Below are 17,466 nucleotides of genomic sequence, written 5' to 3'. Positions count from 1 at the left end.
AATTTCCTGGGAAAGACATCAAATAAACCCTGAGCCAGTGCTGGTTCTGAGGGACTTGGACTACTCCCTATCCATCTCTGAACCTCAGTGGTTTTGTTTGTTTGTAAAGATTATTTATTTATTTATTTGACAGACAGAGATCACAAGTAAGCAGAGAGGCAGGCAGAGAGAGAGTAGGAAGCAGGCTCCCTTCAGAGCAGAGAGCCTGACACAGGGCTCGATCTCAGGAACCCCGGGATCATGACCTGAGCCAAAGGCAGAGGCTTTAACCCACTGAGCCACCCAGGCAACCTAATCAGTGTTTTTATCTGCATAGTGGAATCTCTTACCTATCCAGCCCCATCTCTATTATAAGGGCTGGAAGAATTGTAATAAATACTGATACTAATAAGTAAACAACCAAATTAAATATGCACCAATAACAGCAACTATTGCAACACTAACAGTAATGGCTGACACTCAGACTTCACAGGTGAAGGCAAACATTCACATGTATTTAATCGTTGTTGTATGAGCCGTAGGAGACAAATGCTCTGATATCTGAAGATCATGTCATTGACTACATGGTATTGCAATTGTCATAGTTTTCCTGGTGAACTCGACTTTTTATTGTCATGATGTGTTCCTCTTTATTTCAGTGTTTCTTGCCTTGGAGTGGAGTTTGTCTCATATTAAGATGACACACAGTTCTCTTTCGGCTCATTGTTTTTTCTTTGGCTCATTTTTTTAAAGACTATATTTATTTATTTGTCAGAGAGAGAGAGAGCACACAAGCAGGGGGAGCAGCAGGCAGAGAGAGAAGCAGGTTCCCTGCTGAGCAAGGAGCCCAATGTGGGACTCAATCCCAGGACCCCCCCCAGGGTCACGACCTGAGCCGAAGGCAGATGCCCAACTGACTTGAGCCACCCAGGTGACCCTTGGCTCGTTATTTATTTATTTATTTATTTTTCTTTTTTTCCCTAAAACTTTATTTATTTATTTGACAGAAATATAGAGAGACAGGGAACACAAACAGGGGGAAAGGGAGAAGCAGGCTTTCCGCTGAGCAGGGAGCCCAGTGCAGAGCTTGATCCCAGGACACCAGGATAATGACCTGAGCCTGAAGGCAGATGCTTAACTGAGCCACCCAGGTGCTCCAGCCTCATTTTTAAAATGCACCATTCTTTTGCAACCTTTATCTTCTACCTTTCTGTATCCTTACGTTGTATGTGTCTCCTGTAAGTAGCACAGAATTGGGTTTTGCTTTTTGATTTAGTCTGCCTATCTTTTGTCTTTTAACTGGGGCATTTGGCCCATTTACATTTAATATAATTATGGACCTATTTGACTTCCTGTGTGTTTTTTCTCTGACTCGCCTGCTCTGTGTTCCTTTTCTCTCTCTTTTCTTGCCTTTTCTGGGATTGGATGCATGTTTTTTGGTAAGACTTGAGCCACCCAGGAGAAACTGAGGCACAGATGGAGAAACTGAGGCACAAAGAAAGTAATTGCCTTGTTCAAGGTCACAGTGATGAAAAACCATATAGGTCAGGTCTCTTCCCTATTGAGCTTTTATTTCACCTAGGGAGCGGGATATTGCACAAACAATGATTCAGGTAAGTATCTAATAGCAGCTGTGATAAGCACAAAGTGGGAAATAAAACTAAAAAAGCGGCAGAGAGAGGCTTCCAGTCTCCAGACTCAGGCCTTCCCCCAACAATGTTCCCATCACTGGTCTGAGTGTCCCCATCACTTTTCACCTTCTCCCTTGAATACAAAAGAGAAAAATATTTTCTTGTCTCTACTCTGCACAAACATTTGGGGCCAACCAAGACCCTTTTAGCCTTGACCTGTACCCCCTTCCAAGACCCTTACGGAAGTTTCCTGGCTTCCCACAGAGCCTGAGGGACCCATTGAAAAACTTGGTTTTTCCAGCATGGGCCACTTCTGGTGCAGTCTGCAAACAAACGCCATGGTTCCCAGCATCCTGCACCCAAGCTCTTCTCTCAGCACTGGCTGCTGCCTGACTCACAGAGCTCCACAATTCTTTCTTTCTTTTTTCTTTTTATTATTATTTTTTAAGATTTTAATTTATTTATTTGAGAGAGAGAGAGAGGGCATGAGAAGGGAGAAGGTCAGAGGGAGAAGGAGACTCCCCACTGAGCAGGGAGCCCAATGTAGGACTCCCGGATCATGACCTGACCGGAAGGCAGTCGCCCAACCGAGCCACCCAGGCGTCCTCTTTTTTTTTTTTTTTTAAGATTTTATTTATTTATTTATTTGTCATAGAGAGACACAGTGAGAGAGGGAACACAAGCAGAGGGAGAGGGAGAGGGAGAAGCAGGCTTCCCGCCAAGCAGGGAGCCCAATGTGGAGCTCCATCCCAGGACCCTGATACCAATCATGACCTGAGTTGAGGGCAGACGCTTAACGACTAAGCCACCCAGGCGGCCCATATATTTGTATTTTCTAACTCTTACTGCTGAGAGGATCTCTGAGCAATGAATGATACCCCAGTAGCAGTGAGCACACCAACCACCCAGATCTTAGTTTCTTTATACCATTCTCCAAGAAGAGGAACCAGTCTCCTTGGAGAAATGGCTGATTCCAGGGATATTCCAAACCAAACATGGAACAGCTTGTAGTGCTAAAACTAAGGACGTTTTCAGAGAAAGATGGAGACATATTTTTTTAAATATTTATTTGTGGGGGGACAGGCAGAGGGAAAGGGAGAGAGAGACTCTCAAGCAGACTCCCCACTGAGCACAGAGCCTGATCCCATGACCCTGAAATCACAGCCTGAGCTGAAATCAAGAGTTCGACACTTAACCAACTGAGCTACCCAGGATCCCCAAAGATGAAGACATATTAAAAAAACATAGAAGCTAACCTAAAGGGGTAACAAAGTAAGTAAGGAATTAATTATAGGGGTGCTGGCTGGCTCAGTCTGCAGAGCACGTGACTCTTGATCTCAGGTCATGAGTTCAAGTCCCATGTTGGGCATGAAGCCTACAAAAAAAGAAAGAAATAAATAAAGAAATTATTATAACCCACAAAATAAAATAAATACTCATGAGTTCATAGTGATATAAATACTTGAATAAATGCATAACTAGAGAAGAATGGACAGCTCTTGTTTACAATAGAATTCCAATTAATAACTAATTAATAAACAGAAATCACTATAGCAATTTTTGCTGGTAAGAGCCATGGATAGATGCTAAAATTAGTGGATGAAAATACTTTAAAAAAGAAAAAAAAGTAGGGCACCTGGGTGGTTCAGTCAGTTAAGGGTTGGCCTTTGGCTCTGGTCATGATCTGGGGGTCCTGGGATGGAGCCCCACATGGGGCTCCCTGCTCAGCGGGGAGCCTGCTTCTCCATCTCCCTCTGCCATCTCCCCTCCACCTCTACCCCCACCCCCAACTGCGCTCGCTGGCTCTGTCAAAGAAATAAATAAAAAAAATTTTTTTAAATATTAAAAAAAAAGAACAAATAGGGTATTTGCATGGTCTCTTAAGGTATCTCCCCATAAGATAATTACTGTAAAGGGGAAAATGGTAACTTAACAGTTGAGAAACAGGCAGGCAATGCCTTAAGCAAGTAACCAACGTCAACATCACCAATGATGAGACACATCAATAACCTGTGACTCCAGATATGACATACTGAGAAGAACACATCCCTTCTGTGGGATTCCTGCCAAAAGTGAGAAACTTCCGTCTAATCATGAGGAAACACTGGACAAACCCATATCGATGAGTAGTCTACAAAACCAGTACTCTTCCCAAGTATTAAGATCATAAAAGATTGGGAAAGACTGAGGAAATGTCACCGAGTGGAGACTAAGGAGACATGGCTAAACGTAGCATGGGATACTTCCTGGTTGGGATCCTGGACCAGAGAAATGTCACCAAAAGCGAAGCAGGGATTTTTGAACTGGATGAATCTGATTCCCAACCTAGAAAATAGGTTGTCTGGCTCTGGGTCAACCACGGGCCACTTTAGCATGGCATGGCCTTGAGGGAGTACCTGCCGCTGGGGACCTCAGTCTTACTATCTGTTAAGTAGGCTGTCTTTTAGAGTCCCTCACCCACTTCCGGGCTGTCGGGCATCTCAGGCCTTGGAAACCATGCAGGCGCGAGGGGGACTGCTTGATTGGCTATTCGTTGTGACGCACTCACGAGCAATAACAGCACCTAAGCCCCACCCCTTCCTGCCGCGCCTCCTAGCACGCCTATCGGCCCCGTGCACGACGCCTACACGCGCGGTCGCACGCATGGTGCGTGGTGACGTTGTGGCGGCGGGGGCGCCATCCCGGAAGCGCGAGCAAGGTCGCCAGATGTGCAGGTGCTGCTGCCACCGACGCCGGGGCCGAGTTCGGGGTGGGGTTGGGGCGCCGGGGCCGCTGGGTAGCCGGGCCGGGTTGGGCGCCGCCCCCGGGCTGTGGCGGGGTGGGACGCGCCGCTGGCCACATCTGGGCACCCCTCTTGCGTAGAGGCCTCAGTTTCCCCGGACGCGCAGTGTAGTCTCCGGTGGCGCAAAGGGCCGGTTCCGGATCCGGGGCGCGGGAGCTGGGGCCTCCTGTGTTCAGGCTGTGCAGTGTCACCCGGAACCGGGCATTGCCCTCTTTGGGCCTCAGTTTCCCCGCTTTGCAGGGGCGGGGCGTGAGGGGGTATGCGAGTCCCACCTCGCTCGCGGGTTTTGCTGAGCTTGGGCCGCCAAATTAAATTCTGTGTAAATAACTGGGTGGAATCACGGCGCCTCTGCCTTGCGGTGTGACCTTGGATAATTGAGCCCACCCGTCTGAGCCGTCGTTGGCCTTGGAGATGGTAGTGTTTACTTCATAGGGATGATTGGGGATTAAATGAAGTGCTGTACAAGTGTTTGCTCCTGTTTTTATAAGTACCAGGGAGCCCCTTGCAAAATGTTGGTTCCCGGGCCCCGCCCTAGGACTTCGTACTCTCATTGGAAAACAGCCAGCTCCGAGCCTAGCTCCTTATCACTCTTGGTTTCAGCCCCCACAGATAGCGCTGTGAGATTCTGATTATTTGTTATTCTCATTTTCTGGATGAGAAAACTGATCGGGGAGGTGAGAGGACTCTCCCAAGGTCACACAGCCTACTTCTCTGCGTGTTTCCCTCATAAATATATTTGGAGCAGGGACCAGAGCCCTTGCTGTCATTTCCACTTTGTATGTGGGCCAGACTATTAGGGAAGTTTTCCTGAGAAAGGCAGCTGGGTGGAGAGTGTGCCTTGAATCCATCAGCCTTCACATCTGGGAGCCAGAGGCAGGAAAGAGCTCTACTTTGAAGCAGAACCCTTTTCTACAGGTCCAAATCTTACACCTGCCAAGCACTAGCTAAGGTGCTTCCTGCCACCGGGCTCTCCCCTTGAGCAGGTGTCTTCTTGATACATGATCACGCTTCTTTGGAAGTCTGGATACTGTGGGTGTTGGTACCTGGCACATAGTAGGAATTCAATAAACATAGTGGTTATTGGGTGAGGGGGAACTTCACCAAGTGTGTTAGTTTATTTCCAGAAGGCCCCCAGGGGCTGCAAATAAATAACTTCTGGTCTCCATGCTTTGCAGGGAGAAAAGTACTAGCTGCTAACATTTGTAAATGAGGCAATGTCACACACACACACACACACACACACCCATTCACGTTTCTGGAAAAATTCAGAAGTCTGGCAGAAGTCAGTTGCCGTAAGAAGTAACCGTCCTGGCATAGGTGGGCACTAAACATCTGTTTGGATTCACACCTTTGCAGATCCTGTAGGCTATGGGCATTTTGAGTTGTGACTCAGGTTTACTGGGTTTGTGGCAATAGTCCATTTCCTCGGTTTCTGAGTCTCAGTTTCCTAATACATAATTAAGGATAACAGTTCTGTGTCTGAAGCTTAGTGGTTTTTTTTTTTTTTTGAAGCTTAGTGGTTTAATAGCATACAGTAAGTGCTCAATAAAGTGGAGGGTGGATCAAGTGGGCTCTGAAAGCCCTTCCTGGTCCTGCATGTGAATCTCAACCAATTGCAACTGGGCCTTTCTATCGGCAGTTAAATATGTGGATCCCAGAGCCAAGCTATGTCAAGATTCCGGGTTTTGCCTGATACCGCCCCCTGGAGGGTGAGTGCTGAACCTGTGGCCCCTTTCGGCCCTGGCATGGTCCAGGAGCCCCCGACCCTCCATGATGGTTATTTGCCTAGCCACAGAGCCATCTAGGTTGCTGCGGCCCACAGCCTGACTGAAATTCTTGGCTTTAATTTGCTAATAAAAGTCTACCGTCAGAGCTGAGTTTGAAAGCCACCAAGCTAAGTTCTGGTGATCCCTTGCTGTAAGCTGGGTTCTGGGCTGGGCTCTGGAGGCAGAGACATGCTTCTGTTCTCTAGAGCTGACATTGTTTTGGGAGCCACAGGCGAAAGGGTCAACTGAGGGGGCACCTGGATGGCTAAGTCAGTTAAGGTTCAGCTCTTGGTTTCAGCTCAGGTCATGATCTCAGGGTCATGGGATCAAGCCCGGGGTCAGGCTCTGCATTCAGGAAGGAGTCTGCTGGAGGTTCTCTCCCTCACCCTCTCTCTGCCCCTCCCTACCACTTGTGTGTATGCACGTACACTCTCTAAGATAAATACTTGTTTGGGAGAAAAAAAAAGACAACTGATAACTAAGATAATTTCAGGACAAGATGAGCTAATGAAGCAGTAAAACGAAGTGCTAAGTGACTGGAGTCGGGGGTAGTCATCAAAGACCTCCTGGGAGAGAAGATACTGGAGATGATGATGATTTGAGGGGGCAGTCATGCATATGAGGACAGCAGGTGCAAAAGCCCTGGGATGGATGAACAAAGTCAGAAGGATGTGGGAGGAGGCTGGTAGATCTGTGCAGGTGGAAGGTGGCCATGGGCTTGGGATCATGGAGACGGGGGGCCATAGAGGTGGGTGGGTGATGGGATTCTGATGTGCTGGGATACAGTTTAGATATACATCCTCTCAACACCCCTGAATCCTCAGGATCATGAACAAAGCTGAGACTCAGGGGGTTTGACCCAGGACTTAAGGTCATGGGGCCCAGGGTTCCCAGCCCCTCCTTTCTACCCCACCTACCCCACTGCCTGGTATAGACTGAAGACTCTCTTCCTGCCTGTTTCAGGCAGCGGAGGAGGAAGAAGAGATGGACCCCCCGGACTCGGCCTCGAGGGTCTTCTGCAGCCGCATCCTGAGCATGGTGAACACAGACGACGTCAACGCTATCATCCTGGCTCAGAAGAACATGTGAGTGGTGGCCAAGGGCTGTGGGCCCCAGGCGTGGGAAGGAATTCACCCGCTGGCCAGCATTCTTGCCCTGCCCGCCCTTACCCCGGGCCCACACTGGTGATAAAATGAAGGAAATGAGCAAATCTGCTGGCTGGCTCCAAAGTAAATTCCTTCGTGGCCTGGAGGCGAGGTCTTGGCACAGGAAGCAGGGTTTTGGGATGGTTTCACAGCTGTGGATGGCTTGGCAGGGGCCGCAGCAGCTCCTGTCCCAGGGCCTGGGGGTGGGGAGTTGGGATAGGAAGGGGCTGCAGGAGGGGATTTAAGGAAGCCAGTGAGCTGGTCTCTGTTAGGAGCCTGGTCTCTGAGAGCCTAGGCTATCTCTGGAGAGTACCCATGGTCTTTTGGAGGGGCCATCAGTAGCTTTTACCCTCGTTGGGGCTTGGCACTGTGACCACCACAGCCTCACCCTAATTCCAACCTGCTCTATGGGGAAGAAAATCTTGCACAATCTGGGGTAGAAGTACAGCCTCCTGTGGCTCTATTTTTGTGTGTTTAAGACAAAGCTCTTCCTGCCATTTATGACACAGCACAGACCTGATACCCTTGCATTTCTCTCATCCAGTGACAGGGGTGCATGCTTTGTCTGGGTCAGATTTAGGCCTGCCCTGGTGAACTCCCACAGTGAGGGAAGACAAAACCAGACACGGACCTTCCTGGCTCCATGGTGTCAGGGCTGGGCCAGAGGAATAGCTGGGTCTAGAAAGTCAGGGGAGTTGGAGTCAGAGTCTGCTTGCTGGAGTGGGGTAAAGGCTACATGGTAGGGTTTTGAAGGTTGAATAGGAGTGTGCTGGGTCGCTCAAACAGTGGGGAGAGTTCTCCAGGGCAAGGGAACAACACATGAAGAGGTCATGGAACAGGAGGGAGCTTAGCACAATTAGTTTGTAGGGCGTGGTTTGTAGGGCTGGTGCCTTCTCTCCGCTGCCAGGCTGGACCGCTTTGAGAAAACCAATGAAATGCTGTTGAATTTCAACAACCTGTCAAGCGCCCGCCTGCAGCAAATGAGCGAGCGCTTCCTGCACCATACAAGGACCCTGGTGGAGATGAAGCGGGACCTGGATAGCATCTTCCGCAGAATCAGGTGGGTCCTCAGCCCCTCCAGCCCTCTGCCTCCCCGCTCTGAGCCTCGGGTTCCTCCCCTCTTCAGTGAGGACCATGCATTCCACATAACAGAGCAATGGGGACATTCATTTGTTTTATGAGACTTCAGCACTCACTTAGCATCTGAGAAGATCTGAGCTTTGGGAAAGAAAATCTTGAAGTTTCTGAATTTAAGTTTTATTTATCTTTCAAAAAATGTAACATAGTAGCAGATGCATCATGCAAAAGGCAGGCAGGTGCAGCCAGGGAAAGGCAAGCCTCTGGTCCTCCAGTCCCCAACTCAAGTCTTCTCTAGAGGCCTCTAGAGGCCTATGTGATTGCCGGGTTTTGTGGGTCTCCTTCTGAGCTGTTTGCTGTGAGGACAGAGAAAAATGATACTCCAGTCCACAAGCACGCAGAACACTCCTGCAGCACCTGGAGCCAGATGAATGCCACCGCTGCCGACCATGGTCACGTGCCCGGGTCTGGAATTAGCCAGAGCTGCAGTCGGGCAGCCGCCCCCACACCCACTGGCAGACTGGGGAGCAGAAATCCCCAGTCTGGGAGACAGGCCAATTAATTCCTTTATAAAAGCATATATTTTCTGGGGCATCTCATCAAGCTGGTTGCCTAGGCATGGTGTTTGGGGGTGAGCAGGAACCCTTCAGGTTGGTGCCCTTCGTGTGTATCTGTGTTGCCCAGGAAGAAGATAGTTGTTTCTGCCTCTTGGGTGGGGGCACCCAGCGGTGGTGGTACTTCTGGGAGGGACTGGTTGGCCACAGTCACTCCTTGACTATGAGAAGGGGTCTTTCCACCCCAAAAACCCCTTTCTCATTCTTTGTAAACATGACTTCATGACTTTCGGGGAAAAAGGAAAAAGAGCAGGTTGAAAATGAAGCAGGCGTTTCTCTGTGAATGTCTGTTTAACGCGTGCACGTGCTCAGTGTCTGGGGTGTGGATCGTCACTCCTGGCCCCCAGACACTCTCATCCCACCGATGGGGGACAGGCTGGGACAAGTCACCCAGAGGAGTGACTGCTGAGGAGGGGGTGAGGAAGCTTCCTGGAAGGTTATCTGGGCAGAGGAAGGTTGGACATAAGAAGAGCATGGCAGGTAGAGGGCCCAGCCAGACCCAGCACTGAGGACCCACACAAGCTTGTGGCAGCTAGGTGGCTGCCATCTGCCCTGTGGGTGAGAGGTCTGCAGGGTTGAGCACGTGGGCCTCCCTCCAACCGAGAACCAGAGAGTGACAAGCAATATGTGTGCGGGAGGTGGGCAGTTCCAATCCCCCACCCACCCAGAGCTGGCAGCAAGGGTTCCTTGCACCAGGCCCAGCCTGTCTGCTTGGCAGGTTCAGCCCTGTATGCCTTCCCTTCCCCTGCAGGACGCTGAAAGGGAAGCTGGCCAGGCAGCACCCGGAGGCCTTCAGCCGTAAGTGTCACCCAGAGCTCCTGTCCCCCACGCCTGGCCTCTGCACCCGTGGATGCCTGTGCCTTCATCCCAGGGCTTCCTTCTAGAAGGCCACCTCAGGGGCTGACACTAAGCCCAGGCTCTGGTGGCCAGTAGATCCAGAGAGACCTGGAGCAGGGGGCAGGGACAGAGGTGCTTGGCTGGTCTTGGCAACTGGAAGAGCAGGTGCCGGGACCAGGATCCCCTCCCTGGGGAGAGGTTACATGGGGGAATGTGGATAAGAAAGATGACAGTCCTTGCCCAAGTGGATGTAACATAGCCCTATGAGCCAGGCTCTTACCTGTAATTCCCCATGAAGTGGGGGCTGTGAGTAGCCCATTTCATATAAGGGAGACTGTGTAGCCTAAAGGAGCAGTGACCTCTCAGAGGAAGTGCAGCATCCCTCATGCTGAGCCTCGGTTTGCCCCCTCTGCCAAATGGGCCAACATCTCCCCGCCCCAAGGCTGCTAACAGTTATGGGCACAAAGGCAATGCTCTTGGGGCATCTGGCTGCCTGAGTCAGCATGCAACTCTTCATCTTGGGGTTGTAAATTCAAGCTCCACATTGAGTGCAGAGCTTACTTTAAAAAAAAAAAAAAAGGCAATGCTGTCATCAGGCCTGGTTTCTAGAGCAGAATGCTGAGGCAAGGGTGGTGAGAGGCCTGGTCCTGGCCACACAGTAAAGAAGCCAGAGCCAGGCTCAGGCTCAACCCCAGAGAAGCCAAGTCCTGGCTGCACCTTGCAGGAAAACCTCTCACCTGCCTGGGCCTCAGTTTCTTCCTCTGTAAAATGGGCTGCATTATCCCCCATGGGGTGGCAGGGGAGCTGTCAGGGGTCATAGGCCCAGGTAATCCCTCATCATGGTGCCCATCACAGTGACTAAGCCAATTCCTGGCCTCCATCCCCCAGACATCCCAGAGGCATCCCTCCTGGAGGACGAGGATGAAGACCCCATCCCACCCAGTACCACGACCACCATTGCCACCTCGGAACAGAGCACGGGCTCCTGTGACACCAGCCCTGACACCGTCTCACCCTCCCTCAGCCCTGGCTTCGAGGACCTCTCCCATGTCCGGTCCAGTTCCCCTGTCATCAATGGCCGAAGCCAGACGGATGATGAGGAGACACCGGGCGAGTAACACCATTCCCTGGTGCCCCGAGGGGTCTCAGGGCCGTGGCAGCACTCCCCCGGTGTCTGCGGTGGCAGCAGGTAACCCTACCTGGAGATCAGCAGCTTCGCCACCCTGTTTTGTCACCCAGGGCTCCCCGGGGGACCTGGCTCCCTCTGGGGGTGTGGAATTCCTAGGGGGTCTGTCCTTACTGCTTCCTCATTGAGAACATCTGTCTTCTGCAGACCCCTCTGCCAGGCCAAGGGATGACCAGCTCAGCTGGAGTTGTTGGGCAGGGTGTAAGGGAGCTTTTCCAGAGCCAAACTTGAGGTCTGCTCTAAACAACATTTAAAGGCTCCCAGAGACCACAGCCAGATAGCCCCTGCCCCAGTGCCCTGGTTGAGACCTCCTCAAAGTGGACCAGCACTGTCTTGTCTGAGTTCACCCCTGCCCATCCCTGTACCCACTAATTCTGGTCTCCCTGTCCCTTTTTCCAACAAAAGTATTGAATACTGTCTCCAATAGGTATCTCAAGGAGGTTTCTGAGATCATTGTAGAAGGCTCAAGATGGAGGCTGGCCATTCAGCTGCAAGCCTGATAAAGCCTATGTTTCTCTGACCAGAGGTGTGAACCTTGAAGGCCCAGCAGGCCTCTCACAGGGCCTCCATGGAGCAAGCTGAGCCACCTTGGAAAACAGAGTTAAATGGAATATTTTTGTACCCGATGTTTACAGATGCTATTGGGAAGTTATCAATAAAATGACTCTGTTACTAAAAAGGGAAGGGTGTATTAACAGTGGCTTCCTTCCATCCTGGGGCCCAGCAGGCCATAAGGGGAACAAGTGCAGGATGTGAGACAGGAGGGGTATGGCAGCCAGGCACCACTGACCTAGAAAGAGATGTGTCCGCTCTTGGTGGAAGTCTCCAGTGGTAGCAACCTTAATAACCCAAGTTCCTATCACCACCTATGTATACTCACACATGCTGTTCCCACTGCTCACAACACTGTTCCTTACCTCTGTGAAAAACTTCATCTGCCACAGGGAGCTAGGCTGGGTCCATTCCTCAGCAGACACTGTGTAGAGTTTTCTCATCTTTTAAGCACTTAGAAATTGTCACTAAAGGCATCTTCCTAGATCCAAGAGTGTGTGCTTCTGCCTGTCAATAGGGAGCGCTGGTAAGCGTTCAAGGAAATAAAGAGCCACGCTGCCAAACCCATAGGTAACATCTCAGCCTTCTTCCTTACCGCTCCCGGCACTTTTTAGCTATCCACGAGACTCCTTATCCTAACAGAAGTTCTCCTTGGCCCAAACACCCTGGGACGCATCCCATTTTCTTTAGTGAATGCAGCAGCTCCACCTGCCCTCGCTGCCCTGGTAAGCGCCGCCTTGAAATTTCATCTGCGCACAGAGTCCAGAAAGTTTTCAAACAACTGACTGCTGGTGTTAGGTGGCTCCCAAGGGTCTCGCACGTCCCACCCCCGTGCCTCCTTCTAGCTTGCCTATCCTGACTCCCAAGTCCGGGACCAGCTGACCCCCTGCTTCATTTTTTTGCTTTAGCACAAATGGTCTCCTCTCTAGTCAGCAAGCATTCCCCGAGAGAGCGCTACGTGTCATCAGATTTTGGCCAACCCACAGACCACAGGTGGAAACACCTGGAAAGATGAAGTCGTCTCCTCACGTGACCTGGAAGAAAAGGTCCGAGCCCGGAAGCGGGTTGGCGACACTCGCCCACAGACGCCACGGCTTCGTTCGCCAGCACCCAATATGGCAGCAGGGCGGGGCCGGGGTGGGGTAAAACGCGCGGCGCGGATTGTGACGCAAGCGCGCAGCGTGCTCGGTGCGCAGGCGCTCTCTGCGGCAACTCGGCGGTTTCCGGTTCCGCCGCCCTCTTTCTCTTCAACGAGGTGGCGGAGCGGTTTGGTGGCGGCGGCCTTGCGGATTCGCGCCAGGTGGGGGTCGGGCGGTAGGCTGTGGGGAGCCGCGGGCGTTCGGGTAGCGGAGGAGGTGGCCCGGAACCCGTCCGCGCGGCCCAGGTTCCGCAGGACGGCCGGGTCGGCTCAATTGGGCGCGTGGCGCCGGGGTTCCGAGCGGGACCGGGTCCCGGAATGCGAACCGGCTTTTGGGAGAGGGTCCTGTGTGCCCCGCCAGCCCAAGCTGTCCCACAAGGCCTGGGGGCGTGGATGGTCTTCCTGGACAAATCCTTTAATGAAGAAGTGGTACGAAGTGTATAGCTTTTTTTCCGTGCCATGTAGTGTGCCAGTCGACTTAGAATCATTAAGTTTTCTTCCCCTACAAGGTTTTTTCCTACCTTTTTCTTCTTCCTTCTACCTGCCTTATTTAATATATCCGTAAGGAGAGGGTGGTAGCGCCCACCTTCAAGGGTTTTTTGTCGGGGGGTGAGGGACGACGATGGAATTATGTGTAAACAAGTACCTGGCACGTGGTTGGCAGATACTGTTTATAGGCTGGAGCAGACGCAGGAAATGTGGTCTGGCGAGTTTGGCTATAAACTGGGAAGGAAGCCAGGGTGTTGGGTGTCTGAGCGTGGAGTTGGAGAGAACTGCAAGGCAGGAAAGAGTGTTGGAGGGGTGGTTACTAAAATGGAATTCCCAATCAGGTTGCAGAAAGGGTTGCTTGTGGAGCAAATGTGGCTTACAGAGGGGTAGGGAGGGGAGGGTGGGGAGATCCCATCTCCAGACCACACACCAGAAGAAAAGCTATAAAAGCAAAATAGTGCCCCCCGCCGGGTACTTCTCATTCCATCATAAAAGTTGACAGAATCTCATTTGCTCGGCCCAAGAAGCATAACCACAGCCCTCATTCCCATGAAGCACACTTTGCCACAGGGGCCCTGGGGTAGGGTGGAGGAAACATGATCCTTGATTATAGGACAAGTTTGGGCTGCAGGCTTAGAGGGGTGAAGGAAACCGGCCCTGGGGTGAGCCTGTAGTTGTTCTTGATACTGGCACAGGGGCTGGTGGGGCCAAGGCTTGCCAGCCTCTGAGCTCAAGCTCTTCACACCTGCAGTTCTCACCCTTCCATTTCTACTTTCTACTCTCAAGCAGACGCAGAGATGCAGATCTTCGTGAAGACCCTGACGGGCAAGACCATCACCCTCGAGGTTGAGCCTAGTGACACCATTGAGAATGTCAAAGCCAAAATCCAAGACAAGGAGGGTGAGTTGGGCTGAGTCCAGAGGCTATCCCGCGGGAGTCCCCAGCCCAGAGGAGCCATTGTCATGTGCAAGATGGGTCGTCTGGACCTCAGCCTTGGCCAGGACTTGACCTGTGTGAGCTTGGGAAGGCAGCTTGTTCTATTTATCTTAGATTCCCTTTTGACAGATTGGGGGTAATGCCACAGCATCCCTGTGGAGCATGGAGAAGCTGCCAATAAAATGCTTGCCAGAGCCTCGGTAACTGAGTTTTCTTTTCTCCAGGCATCCCCCCTGACCAGCAGCGTCTGATTTTTGCGGGCAAACAGCTGGAAGATGGCCGCACTCTGTCAGATTACAATATCCAGAAAGGTACTAAGGGTAGGGTGGCTGGACAGGGCCCAGGAGGTCTAGGACCCAGGATCAAGCTTTGATGGCCTCGTTGGCAATGCTGGGGGGGAGGGGAGGGTGGTGGCTGTCTTAAGGTGAGGATCAGATGAGGCTGGTGAATTTTACTTTTATGAAATAGTTTTCATTGGAGGCAAGATCTTAACTCCACTTCATTTTCCAAGTGGCAGTGGTTTCTAATGTTCTTGCCTTTTTTTTTAAAGACTGTTTTGTTTAAAAATGCAGTAAAACGGTATCTGGCTGGCACAGTCTATAAAGCATGGGGCTCTTGATCTCAGGGTTGTGAGTTCAAGCCCCATGTTTGGTGTAAACATTACTTAAAATCTTAAGGGGGCACCAGGGTGGCTCAGTGGTTTAAAGCCTCTGCTTTCGGCTCAGGTCATGGTCCCAGGGTCCTGGGATCAAGCCCCGCATCGGGCTCTCTGCTCAGCGGGGAGCCTGCTTCCTCCTCTTTCTCTGCCTGCCTCTCTGCCTGTTTGTGATCTCTGTCTATCAAATAAATAAAGTCTTTTAAAAAAAAAAGAGTCTGCCTTCAGCTTAGGTCACGATCCCAGGGTCCTGGGATCGAGTTTCCCATCAGGCACCTTGCTCAGTGGGGAGGCTGCTTCTCCTCTGCCTGCCCCTTTTGTTTGGTTATTTGGTTTTTGAGGGGTAGGTTGTTTGTTGCTTGTTAAGTTTATTTGGGGCACTTGAGTGGCTCAGGAAGGTTAAGCAACCGACTCTTGATGTCAGCTGGGGTCGTGAGCTCAGGGTCCTAGGATCCAGCCCCGAATCAGGCTCAGCAAGGAATCTGCTTGAGGTTCCCTCTCTCTTTTCCTCTGTCCTTTCCCTTGCTCATGCTCTCTCTCTAAAATATTTTTTTTAAGATTATTTATTTGTTAGAGAGAGCGCACAAGCAGGCAGAGTGGCAGGCAGAGGCAGAGAAGCAGGCTCCCCAATGAGCAAGGGGCCCGATGTGGGACTCGAACTCTGGACTCTGGGATCATGACCCGAGTCCAAGGCGCAGCTGCTTAACCAACTGAGCCACCCAGGTGTCCCTAAAAAAAAAAAAAAATTTTTTTTTTTTTTAAAGAAAGATTTTAGGGCAGGTAATCAGGATTGGAATCAAGTCCAGCATCGGGCTCCTTGCTTGGTGGGAAGTCTGCTTCTCCCTCTGCCTGCTGCTCCCCCTGCTTGTGCTCATATGTGCATGCGCATGCGTGCTATCTCTTTCTCTGACAAACTCTTAAAAAAAAAAAAAAGTAAATTAAAAAATACATATTTTTATTAGGAGTCACATGCTCTACTGACTAAGCCAGCCAGGCACCCCCTTGATATCCCCTCCTCTTTTTTTTTTTTAAGATTTTATTTATTTGCCAGAGAGAGAGAGAGCATAGGCAGGCACAGTGGCAGACAGAGGCAGAGGGAGAAGCAGGCTCCCTGCAGAGCAAGGGGCTGGATGTGGGACTTGACTGCAAGATGCTGGGATCATGACCTGAGCCTAAGGCAGCTGCTTAACTGACTGAGCCACCCAGGCGTCCCTTGATGTCCCTTTTTTTAGCAACTAGATTTAATTATTTTGCTCAGCAAAGTGAAAGATCATCTTTGCACCACTTAGAAGTAACCTTGTTTGTCAGGAAACCCCGATGCACACTATAGTTGGCACATGTTAGCCTCAGACTCCCCAAGGGCTAGTGGGAAGCAAGATGGAGGTTCTGTGGGCTGTTCTTGCCAGTGTGTCCATCTGTGTATAGAATACCCCATCACATTTGAGGAGCTCTGGTCTGGGGGACCCTACTCTGTACCTGAGGTGCTGGGGCCAGGCTCAGTCACTGTCTCTTTTGAACCCGCCTGTAGAGTCCACCCTGCACTTGGTGCTTCGCCTCCGGGGTGGCATCATCGAGCCTTCGCTCCGCCAACTGGCCCAGAAATACAACTGCGACAAGATGATCTGCCGCAAGTGTGTACCGTGGGGGGAGGGGCGGCCCTGGGAAGGAGGGCATCGGGTTGGGCTGTGGCCTCAGCACTCTCTCGTCTTGTGCAGGTGTTATGCTCGCCTGCACCCCCGCGCCGTCAACTGCCGCAAGAAGAAGTGTGGCCACACCAACAACCTGCGCCCCAAAAAGAAGGTCAAATAAAGCCCCTCCACCGGCTCTTTCTTTGCCCACAAGGCAGCCTCCTGCCCGAGCCCCAAGGTCCTGGGGCCTCAATAAAGTTTCCCTTTCATTGACTGGAGCAGTAACTGGTGTCTGCGTGGCTGGTCTGTCCAAGGGGGAGCTGGTTGAGTCGTGGGTCTCTGCCTTAAGGACTCCCTGCCACTTGATTGTGCATAGCCCTTGAGCGTCCTGTGTCCTTTGGTTCTGGTCATCTCACTTGTATAATGCGCTGTGGTCTCAGCCCTCTGCCACATAGCCTGATGAGCCTGCACATCTGGGTTTTGTCATCTATAAATGGGACTAACCCCCAGCGCAGGCTCTTGAGGGTCTGCAGGTGAGCCACATCACTGACTGCGCCCTCCTTAGGCACTTTGATGACGTTCATGCCTGTGCCCTGGAGGTGTCGTGCTGTGGGTAGGTAGACACCCCACCTCGTGTAAGACCTCTGGTCTCTGCTGAACCTGAGGAGCACCTGCGCCCTACCTGATGCCTGTGACATCAGTCTTGGCGGGGTGGGCCTGGGTGTTTCTAAAGTTTGTGCTGATGCTCTTGAGAATCAGGTGAGTTTTGTAGTTCCCGGACTGGCCCTGGTAAGGCCAGCCTTTTATTCATCTCAGGGTGACTTGGACTTGGTGTCAGATGACAACCCAGGGCAGTGATACTGTCGTACTCCTGACACCCGGAGTGCCTGCTGAAGGCTGGTGTCTCAGTTTTTCCACAGGTCTCCCTGTCAGCTGCCCTCTGCCCCCCAGGATAGGCTGCCAACATCTTTCTGGTCTAATCCCACATTTATCCCTGGAAAAAGAAGCTTCCCAAAGCTCAGACTACAGAGTGTACCCCCAGCAGAAAGCT

General features: G+C 51.4%; 2 protein-coding genes and 1 long non-coding RNA gene across 6 annotated transcripts; 2 read left to right on the top strand and 1 right to left on the bottom strand.

Annotated features, from left to right (window-relative positions):
- The first annotated feature begins 4,248 nt into the window (after window positions 1–4,248).
- KXD1 (KxDL motif containing 1) lies at window positions 4,249–11,701 on the top strand. 3 transcript variants are annotated; one of them, XR_006385163.1, is made up of 7 exons: window positions 4,285–4,324; window positions 6,032–6,101; window positions 7,122–7,243; window positions 8,211–8,363; window positions 9,746–9,792; window positions 10,720–11,020; window positions 11,445–11,701. XR_006385163.1 is itself a non-coding variant. In XM_044253881.1 (6 exons), exons 2-6 carry the CDS (start codon window positions 6,060–6,062, stop codon window positions 10,947–10,949), a joined length of 594 nt encoding a protein of 197 aa, XP_044109816.1. In that variant the 5' UTR covers window positions 4,285–4,324; window positions 6,032–6,059; the 3' UTR covers window positions 10,950–11,701. The 3 variants fall into 3 exon arrangements, 2 of the variants coding, with proteins under 2 accessions (XP_044109817.1, XP_044109816.1); XM_044253881.1 differs by having other exon boundaries at window positions 10,720–11,701; XM_044253882.1 differs by lacking the exon at window positions 6,032–6,101 and having other exon boundaries at window positions 4,249–4,324; window positions 10,720–11,701.
- Window positions 8,439–12,690, bottom strand: LOC122909578. Its single transcript, XR_006385164.1, has 3 exons — window positions 12,573–12,690; window positions 11,935–12,076; window positions 8,439–8,736 (listed from the first exon to the last, which is right to left on the bottom strand). It is a non-coding gene; the product is annotated as an uncharacterized LOC122909578 (long non-coding RNA).
- A 75-nt stretch (window positions 12,691–12,765) lies between these two features.
- On the top strand, window positions 12,766–16,700 carry UBA52 (ubiquitin A-52 residue ribosomal protein fusion product 1). 2 transcript variants are annotated; one of them, XM_044253883.1, is made up of 5 exons: window positions 12,766–12,869; window positions 13,986–14,096; window positions 14,357–14,443; window positions 16,316–16,418; window positions 16,503–16,700. In XM_044253883.1, exons 2-5 carry the CDS (start codon window positions 13,994–13,996, stop codon window positions 16,594–16,596), a joined length of 387 nt encoding a protein of 128 aa, XP_044109818.1. In that variant the 5' UTR covers window positions 12,766–12,869; window positions 13,986–13,993; the 3' UTR covers window positions 16,597–16,700. The 2 variants fall into 2 exon arrangements, with proteins under 2 accessions (XP_044109818.1, XP_044109819.1); XM_044253884.1 differs by having other exon boundaries at window positions 12,767–12,869; window positions 13,983–14,096.
- The last annotated feature ends 766 nt before the right edge of the window (window positions 16,701–17,466 follow it).

This window comes from Neovison vison, chromosome 6 (assembly GCF_020171115.1).
Source record: "Neovison vison isolate M4711 chromosome 6, ASM_NN_V1, whole genome shotgun sequence".
In the NCBI taxonomy this organism is placed as follows: domain Eukaryota; kingdom Metazoa; phylum Chordata; class Mammalia; order Carnivora; family Mustelidae; genus Neogale; species Neogale vison.
The sequence above is the reverse complement of the archived record's forward strand: the minus strand, read 5'-3'. Positions and strand labels throughout refer to the sequence as shown.

Bases quoted from the DNA above. Each gene is read 5' to 3' on its own strand.
- KXD1 (XM_044253881.1), top strand. From the start codon at position 6,060: ATGTCAAGATTCCGGGTTTTGCCTGATACCGCCCCCTGGAGG. The intron at 8,364-9,745 runs GTGGGTCCTCAG...CTTCCCCTGCAG, and splicing joins AGCATCTTCCGCAGAATCAG to GACGCTGAAAGGGAAGCTGG. The intron at 9,793-10,719 runs GTAAGTGTCACC...TCCATCCCCCAG, and splicing joins GCACCCGGAGGCCTTCAGCC to ACATCCCAGAGGCATCCCTC.
- UBA52 (XM_044253883.1), top strand. From the start codon at position 13,994: ATGCAGATCTTCGTGAAGACCCTGACGGGCAAGACCATCACCCTCGAG. The intron at 14,444-16,315 runs GTACTAAGGGTA...ACCCGCCTGTAG, and splicing joins AGATTACAATATCCAGAAAG to AGTCCACCCTGCACTTGGTG. The intron at 16,419-16,502 runs GTGTGTACCGTG...CGTCTTGTGCAG, and splicing joins GACAAGATGATCTGCCGCAA to GTGTTATGCTCGCCTGCACC.